This window comes from Panulirus ornatus, chromosome 13 (genome assembly GCF_036320965.1).
Source record: "Panulirus ornatus isolate Po-2019 chromosome 13, ASM3632096v1, whole genome shotgun sequence".
Lineage (NCBI taxonomy): Eukaryota > Metazoa > Arthropoda > Malacostraca > Decapoda > Palinuridae > Panulirus > Panulirus ornatus.
Window position 1 is genome coordinate 55,102,435 of NC_092236.1, and position 10,000 is coordinate 55,112,434.

General features: G+C 42.0%; 1 protein-coding gene across 1 annotated transcript in view; it reads right to left on the bottom strand.

Annotated features, from left to right (window-relative positions):
• The window catches only part of LOC139752640 (uncharacterized), a 7,058-nt gene extending 1,850 nt beyond the window's left edge, over positions 1-5,208 (bottom strand). Inside the window, exons 1-2 of the mRNA XM_071668391.1 lie at positions 5,120-5,208; positions 2,374-2,526 (exon numbers count right to left, since the gene is read on the bottom strand). Coding sequence (XP_071524492.1) covers positions 2,374-2,526 — 153 coding nt within the window. The 5' untranslated portion in view covers positions 5,120-5,208. The remainder of the gene's footprint in view (positions 1-2,373; positions 2,527-5,119) is intronic.
• Positions 5,209-10,000: the final 4,792 nt, after the last annotated feature.

The following is a 10,000-nucleotide window of genomic DNA, read 5'->3' on the forward strand; positions in this document are numbered from 1 at the left end:
ATCTTTATACGATTGTATAAACTAGTTTTATTCATCTAATATTTTGTCTTCTAAGTGATTTCGAAGGTCCTCAGCCTTAGCTGTTAAAGAAAAGGAGACATGAAGGAGACGATGCATCCCTCCTGTCTACACACACACACACACACACACACACACACCTCATCTCAAGATGTCTCCATTCCCTCAAAAGCCAGTTATGAGTTGAGGTGATTTGCTAACTTTTGACTTGACTTTTCGTTCGTTTTGCATCACAGACAAAGTATATTGAGAAAGTATTCACAAGATTTGCATCTATTCCTCTTTATATCTTCTGTGGGGTAATTGGTTACTCTAGTAACTATCTTTACATGGATATTTTCTGTATATACTCATTTTTTTTCTGGCTTCATTTAATATCTTATTACTGGGAATCTTACACTCTAGAGTGGAAAGTAATCTATAATTTCTACTTAAAGACGAAGATTCAATGTAATTCAGATCATCATATGAGTCTTCGGTGATTATCACATAGGATTGATATTCTGGAAGAAAAAAAAAGATAAATTCCCATCTGAAATTTGAAGTCTGAACTGAATGAATATATATCTATTGATATATATATATATAAATATATATGCAGATTAAGGGTCATTCTTCTTATGGATATAGAAGTGCATTGTATGATTTCATTCATCAAATTATAATGGAAATATAACTTTAACTTAACATATAACTTTGACTTAACATATAAACTTCCTCTGAAACATTTCTATATTAGGCTTAACACTCTTTTCTTTATTTTCTAAGGAAGTCTGGGGAGAAAAAAAATCTATATCATTGTTACCTATTGATTTCGAACTCTCGAGTTCTTATAGAGAGGACAGCTTTGTCCTTCTATATTTGTAGATACGTCTATCTAAGCACCAAATGGTACAATGATAGGCTCCTGCTTACTCCAAGATCAATGGATCCTGGATATGCTATGTATGTCATATGAGGCTAAACTCCGACACAGTCTGCGCTACATGAGAGAATTTTTATAAGCTGATGAGCTGTAGGGAGTGGTTTGTGGGTGGGGAGGAGGAGCCTTCTGCTTTACTATCCTACCTCCATCTGTAGTAGTGGATGGGGAGGAGCCTTCTGCTTTTACTATCCTGCCTCCATCTATAGTGGTGAGTGGGGAGGAGCCTTCACTTTACTATCCTGTCTCCATCTATAGTGGTGAGTGGGAAGGAGCCTTCCACTTTACTATCCTGTCTCCATCTATAGTAGTGGGTGGGGAGGAGCCTTCCACTTTACTATCCTGTCTCTCTATATATATATCATGGAGTTTAGGATCCTTATTAGTATTGCCGAATACCATAGACTACTATAGACTATCTTTACTAGCCTGTCTCCATGTATATAGAAAAAGTTTTTAGTACACTGGTACTCTACTCCAGCAGATAACCTTATCATAGAACATTTTTACAATCCTCTCTTTATCTTTATAGTTTAGGAAATTTAATGCACTGCAGGTCCTCTTCAGTAGATAGCTTCGTCATGGACAACAATATAGAAAGATAAAGAATCTAGAATACCATCACCTTAGCACAGATATTTGTATCTACTGATAACAGGTTTTACTACACATTGCCATTGACAGAGCTAGAAAAATGATTACGAAGGTTTTTACTTTGTTGAATTATAAAGTCTATCCTTAGATCACATAACTCCTTCAGTAACTTTTAAATGCTTTTGATATATTTATCCTTCTCACAGCTAAGAAGCTGTATGTTCCAGTCTCACATTACTCTCACAACCACTCTCTCACACGTCACACGTCCACAACCAATTTTCCAACCACATCTCTCTCTTACTCCCTCACCCTAGCTACCACATCACCACCAAACACCCATCCTCCCTCACTCCACCACCACACTCCACCTCAGCAGTCACAATCTCTGTGTTACCACATCTGACGATCACAACCTCACTCACAACTGCCACACAATCACGACCACCACCGCCTCCACCAACACCACCATCATCAACACAGGTCTGCTACTTTCACGTCCTCACCAGATTTCCATGATCCTCACCATTAGCACAGATACACCCCCTCACCACCACACTACCACCACACTACAGGACCATCGTCCACCACCACCACATTACAGCACCATCATCCACCACACCACACCACACCACCACAGTACCATCGTCCACCACACCACACCACAGCACCATCGTCCACCACACCACACCACACCACACCACACCATTATCGTCCACCACACCAACCACACCACCACACCACCACCACACCATCATCGTCCACCACACCACCACACTACACCAACACACCACCACGACACCACACTACACCACCACCACCACAACACACCAACTTACCTCAATAGTCTCAGTCATATAGACTGTGACGTACTCCACGATGGGAATGCATTTGGGTGGGGGACGAGGTCGATACCTTCCCTTGCCGAAGATGGTGGCGTGAGCCACAACCCCGACCAACCCAAGCACCATCACCAGGCTCCGGACGAGCATCTGAGGAGGGAGGGGAAGAAGAAGAATGAGACGCTGTAATCTAAGAAGAACGAGAGACACTTTAAACCTTCTACTTCGTCATTTCAGATATTTTCCTCTCTGGTCCTGTGTCTGAGACTCGCGTCCACAACCTCAGATAAGTCCTGAGCAGAGACAGGGGCTTTAGAGAGAACGATAATAAAGGCTTAAATGATAAAGGTATAGACAAAAAAAGATAAGAGAATGAAATGTATATGAATAACTAAAGAAGCAAGAGAATAGATGCATTTGGAAAATATCAGAATATCACAGGGATGTCTATTTATCTATCTGTCTATCTATCTATCTAGCCATCTATCTATCTACCTATCTATCTATCTATATATATAGGCATTTCTTACGTTAGCGATGCACAGAAAGAGTATATAGCCTCCTCATTCGCTGACAACCACTCTCTCCTTGTCAGGTATAAATAAAGTTGGAATAACTTTAAAAGAAAACAATAACACTTTCGTCACGGAATAATCAATTATCCATCGCACACAATAACACTCGACAGCGCGCGATGTCTCGTTGGTCGTGAGTGTATGTTTGTGTGGTGTTTCCCCCCACCCCGAGAGAGAGAGAGAGAGAGAGAGAGAGAGAGAGAGAGAGAGAGAGAGAGAGAGAGAGAGAGAGAGAGAGAGAGAGAGAGAGAGAGAGAGAGACAGCCGGACGAAGGGAAAGTGAATTGGCCAAACTCACTCAACTCACTCACTCCCTGACCGACTGACAAAACGTGTGCCATTCACTATGAATAATCAGCAGACTCATTTTCATCATAGATCCAAAAAAAACACCTAAAAAAAACGACGTCATTATCTAACGAACAGCCACTCTTCCTGCCGATAACGACACACACACACACACACACACACACACAAGTGATTGTAATTTCCATATTAAGAACGATACACGCAGGTGTCTCCATGAAGCCAGTTTTCTTTAATGTAATCTTCAGAGAAAACGGTTCTTCAAAACTTTCCCTTCGTGGGAAACTTAAAAAATATCAGTTTCTAGCAGAGTCACGATTGTTTTTTGACCTTAAACTTGCATTCTACATCCAAAAATCACCTGCAAAGTTAGAGAGTCAAAGGAGTTTATAATAATCTAATTCAATAGGGCTCTGCATGTTATTGGAAATGTATGTTTTGAACTGGTAAAGATTCAGGAAACTTGATAATTGCTGAGTCAATTTTACGTTACATATGATGACATTTTTAATGTCACCTACAATAAATGCTAATCCATTAAACCGCAAAAGGCTTCTAATCATAAATCTAACTTATAGCGATATTGAAAAAAAGAAATAAACAGAATGATATACTGGGTGTGATTGCTGCTCCTTTGGGTGTGGGGGAAAATAATTTTTGAGAGAGAGAGAGAGAGAGAGAGAGAGAGAGAGAGAGAGAGAGAGAGAGAGAGAGAGAGAGAGAGAGAGAGAGAGAGAGAGAGAGAGAGACTTGCTTCATCTGTATATCTAGTCGAATTATAAATATTATATCTATAAATCTCAGTAATTATAGCGAAGTGTATCTATATACTGCTAGCAGACATCTAGAACTGATATATAGGAAGCTCCTACGACTATAATATATATATATATATATATATATATATATATATATATATATATATATATATATATATATATATATATATATATATATATATATATATATATATATATATATATCCAATGATTAATAGATTAGATCTAGGATTATATGTCGATCTGAACAAGGGGCAAAAGCAGAAGTGATTAATCAACATTTAATCTGACTTTACTTTGAGAAAACTTAACGTGAAGGCAAAACTCAGGGATGGGTTTAGATCAGAAGTCCAGATTTAGATCTAAGTATCAAATTCAAAGTTAGATTTGGATCTAAGAGCTAAGTCATAGTTAGATTTAGATCCAAATGCCAAAGTCAAAGTTAGAGTTAGATCTACAGGCCAAATTCAAAGGTAGATTTGATTCTAAAGACCAAGTCAAAGATAGATTTAGATCCAGAGGCCAAAATCAAAATTAGGTGTATAGACCACAATCACAATTAGATTTAGATCTAAAGACTAATCCTTAAATTCTAATTTAGATCTCAAGACCAGATCAAAATCAAATTGAGATCGAAAGGCCACACTGAAGTTAGATTTTGACCTAAGAGACAAAAAAAAAAAAAAAAAAAAATTTACTGAGATGATAACTACATGTATTCCCAAATTTACAACAGAAAAAAATGTAACAATCCGGGTATGAGGAGGTCACATGGTGCTTTGGGTATGAGGAGGGTATGAGGAGGTCACATGGTGCTTTGGGTATGAGGAGGGTATGAGGAGGTCACATGGTGCTTTGGGTATGAGGAGGGTATGAGGAGGTCACATGGTGCTTTGGGTATGAGGAGGGTATGAGGAGGTCACATGGTGCTTTGGGTATGAGGAAACACAAGGTGTTTGTTTATGAGGCAGCCCTCCTCCTCCTCCTCCTCCTCACGACATATGGTTATGAGAACGTCCGTAGATGAGGAAACCTCATTGTCTTTGAGTAAATACCTCCTCTCAGTATCTGTACGCCACTCACTTCCTTGAGAATGTTGAAGTGTGTTCTGGTAAATGGACACGTTCTAAACTCAATTCCTCTCCCACCCTCACACACACACTCCCTCCCTCGTTCACACACACGCACACTCCCTCCCTCACTCACTGACACACACACTCCCTCCCTCACTCACACACACACACACACTCCCTCCCTCACTCACTGACACACACACTCTCCCTCCCTCACTCACACACACACACTCCCACCCTCACTCACACACACACACACTCCTTCCCTCACTCACACACACACACACAGTCCCACCCTCACTCACTGACACACACTCTCCCTCCCTCCCTCACTCACACTGACACACACACTCCCTCCCTCACTACCAGAGACAAGCTGACCAAGAAGGGGAGAAAGTGAGATGATTTGAAGTGGGTGGCAGCCGGCTTTTGTTGGTCAGTGAGGCAAAGCGAAAATTATTATTATCTCTGGGTTAAACTCGAGAGGAGGAGGAGTTAAGAAAAAAAAAGAAGTCTTGGATGAGCGAGTGTGTGTGTGTGTGTGACCATTTTTGTCTTTAAGTGTTTCTAAATGTTCAATGTGTGTGTGTGTGTGTGTCTGTGTGTGTGTGTGTGTGTGTGTGTGTGTGTGTGTGTGTGTGTGTGTGTGTGTGTGTGTGTGTGTGTGTGTTCTGCTAGTATACGATATATTCTTGTTGCCGACGAATCTTTCTGTATTTGATCATCTTCATCATCTTGAGCAATGTAGACCCTTCTATCACACACATCTCTATACATAGGAAGGCGTAGCCAACCACCCCTGCTATAAGTAGAGACATCAAAACCTTTGCCATACACAACTACCATGGGATTGAAACTGCTTTTGTCGTGTGTACGCATCTCCTTAATGCCACTTTAAAGGATCCGTCGCGAATCCAAAGCCAATTGAGAATTACTATGATATTCTTTGCACGGTCTCTTGTCTCAATGATCTTAAAAGATCCTCGTTCTACTTCGCTGGGAAAGAACATCCTCTTTTTAAGGAACTTCTTCCGTGTGTGTGGGGTGTGGGTGGTGGTAGTGCCCACTTACCCTCTTCCCCCTTTCCCCACAGTCCCCCACCCTTCCCCTTCACGCTAGTCACGTGAGGGGAAACCTCCTGCTGCTGCCCTTCCCCTTTCTTCTCCTCCTCCTTCCCCTTCCTCCTCCTCCTCAGCAATTCCCCCTTCGTGATTTCAGAGCGTTGCTTGTCTCAAGCCGTCTTACCCGAGCGAGACCGCGTGTGCCATTCCCATCATACTTTTCATGGCGTGTTTTCTTTTTTTTCTTTTTTCCTAACTATCTCCTTGATTGCTTGCGGTAAACCCCTCTGGCGCGGGGTTGGTGGGGGGTTTCTCACGCGTGCGCTTTCATGAACAACCCCAAACTGAGCGTGTCAACTTCGTCTGCACACTCAACTCCATTTCATCAACCACCTTTCAGATGGCATATACTACACGCTTCAACCTCTATACACATACGTGGCTATGAGGAAGCGTAACACAGCTATTTAGTCCAACGAACCTGAAAATACTGACCAGAAAAATAGGTAAAAAAAAAAGAGACATGATGTAAATTACGTGATATTTTGCATTTACGAAGTGGTCGCGCAGACACGTTGCGCCGTGAAACATTGGCCTTTGTTATATATCGAAAATTTGATAAAGTGCAAAAGTTGTCTCGTTCACAAAGCGCTTTAAAAGAAGCACCAGCGATCTATCACGCCGAGTCATGATGACATGGCAGAACTCACGGGCGGGTATAATTCACATTACTCAGCCGTTCATCATGTATGCGCTCCCTCCCTCCCTCACTCCCTCACTTTTTGATGCATCACAGTGAGACACGTTTACTCCCCCAGAAGTCGTTCACTTTCATTTTCCCCCGGGGGGCTGGAGGCTATTACCGGGTGGTCATTAGCGTCCCTAATGAGGGTTCTCGCCCTCCGAGACGATAATTGGCGACTGGAGATGATGCCAAAGACGTAATAGTGGACTCATTCTTGTGTGCACTGCACAGGTAACGAGAGAATGTTACGGGAGTCTTAATAAGGTCTGAGATATTATGTTCTTTTTCTTTTTTCGGTCCATTTGACGCCATTGTCTAACTTTGTAGCGTTGTGTACGAGTTTGACATACTCGTTTATATGATGAAAGATTCGACTGCTTGCATCTGAAGGACAGGTTTTGATTTTATTATCATGTTTTTTCCTCCTCTTATCTTCATTATCTTTTCTTTTGTTTTGTTGCTGTATTGTGTCGTATTTCCTACACTTTTACTCCTTTTTTTTTCTTTATCAACGACGTTCTCTCTTCTACCAAGACCCAAATGCATTTGATACGCGGTCGATTCGACACTGCATTCCTCCACATCCTTCAACGCTGCATTCCTCCACATCCTTCAACGCTGCATTCCTCCACATCCTTCAAGCCTGTTCCTTCTTCTCTCACTCGATCTGTATCTTGTCTCGCCACAACAACTTCCTCAATAAACCCAGACTCGCACAGGTTCTACCCATCTCTCTCTCTCTCTCTCTCTCTCTCTCTCTCTCTCTCTCTCTCTCTCTCTCTCTCTCTCTCTCTCTCTCTCTCTCTCTCTCTCTCTCTCTCTCTCTCTCTCAGAGCAGGTCGTGCTGGCTGCCTGCTATGCCTTGCTTCCTTAAGACGCGTCGAGAACTGGTTTTGTCCAGCCCAAGATCTGTGATAAGAGGAGGGAGAAAGGGGTGGTGGTGGCCCTCTCCCCCCCCCCCCTCTCTCTCTCTCTCTCTCTCTCTCTCTCTCTCTCTCGGGTGCTTGAAAGGGTGAAGGGTAGGTGGGTAGAGAGAGAGAGAGAGAGAGAGAGAGAGAGAGAGAGAGAGAGAGAGAGAGAGAGAGAGAGAGAGAGAGAGAGAGAGAGAGAGAGAGAGAGAGAGAGAGAGACAGTGCTTGCGTCATGCCTAATGATTATAGTATGTTAATCTGCACGCACGCACTCGCTTAGCCAGTCAGGTGTAGTGAAAGTGTACCACACCCTAGAACACACCCTAACCTCAAACCCGTTGTATCGTGCCCCAGAGCGCACTCTTCCTACGCACCTCTTACACCACACCTCAAAATCGAACTCTACCTGGTAGAGACTAATGAAACTATATAAGCTAAAGCATATAAACAGACTTACATAAGCTAAGCCATATAAATATAGCTACATAAAGCTAAATCATCCGATAGACGCACTCTACTACGCAATCTAAACCACACCCAAAGACGAACTCTTTCGTCAGACACGCTAAATCACATCCAGACAACGCACTCTACAACCACGCCCTTTATGCCACGCCTAAGAACGCACCCTTCTCTCACATCAAGTACACGACATCCAACGCACTCTTGAGATATTTCGTTCTTCATAATGAATCTTGCATGACGTATATCATTATTCATTTGTGGATCATGAAATAGCTAAATGAATATTCTCCAGCTCAGAAGCCCCCCAAAAAAGTATGAATCAGCAGTTGTTATATGATACTAAATCTATATGACATCAAATTTGCATACATATAGTGTGAATGACTCGTAAAATATCTTGCTGTAAGAAGTCGTTGTAGTGATGTAAACAGTATGAGAGCTGGTGAGTACTGAGTATATATATATATTTCTTCCTTCGGGCTATCAAATTGTCTTCATTACGATTTCGCGCCAGCACGTCCTCTGTGTGTGTGTGTGTGTGTGTGTGTGTGTGTGTGGGAGCAGCCAGCCGTGAAGGATGAGCTGGATGAGCCACACCGTGTAATGTTGGCCGTCGCATTCCCAAGGGCTTAAGCAAAAGAAGGAAAACGGGGCTAGTGGTTTTCTGTTGAGAATATTGGCACTTGTAACGTGCGGGAAGGGGGTGGTGGTGCTGGGTGTGTGTGTGTGGAGGAGGTAGTGTGAGTGGATGGGAGAGTGTGGTGAGGGTGTCATATCTAATTGGCTTTTGAGAAGACTAAATCATGATAGCATACCTCCAGTTACACACACACACACAAACACAAACACGCATATATATATATATATATATATATATATATATATATATATATATATATATATATATATATTCTACCCTAAATTACACAATGGTGACAGAACACAATTATCGCTTCCGGTTTGACAGTTTAATTACTTAACTGCGATGATGCAATCCTTGATTCGTGATATATATATATATATTTCGTTAGTTCGTGAGATGAATAGCGTAGCGCTCAAACGTGACACACACACACACACACACACACACCCCTCAGTCACGTGTTCATGGACTGTATACACAGAGGAACACGAGGAGGTAGAGATTTACTTTGGATATTATCTGGAATATGACTTGGTGTGCCTTAGGGCGAGGCCCTGCTACCCTGGCGGTTTTTGATGGTGATAACCCATACAGGATTAAAGATGGTGGAGCAATATATATATATATATACATATATATATATATATATATATATATATATATATATATATATATATATATATATATATATATATATATATATATATATATATATATATATATATATATTTATATATATTCGTTTCTTTTTCTCCATTCGGGTTTATCGTTGAGTAAAAGTTGTTGTGAGCGGCCTGGCTCCCATCCAGGAAGTGAAGTACATGTTACGTGTGAGAGAGAGAGAGAGAGAGAGAGAGAGAGAGAGAGAGAGAGAGAGAGAGAGAGAGAGAGAGAGAGAGAGAGAGAGAGAGAGAGAGAGAGAGAGAGACGAAGGACCCCGCTTGGGTGACCGACTGCCCGCCTGCCTTCCTCCCCTCCCCCCCCCTCCACCTTGCTCGCGCGCGAGCGCGCTTGCCTCCTCACACACCCCACCTTCCCTCCCTCCCCCATCCCCAATCCGGGGGTA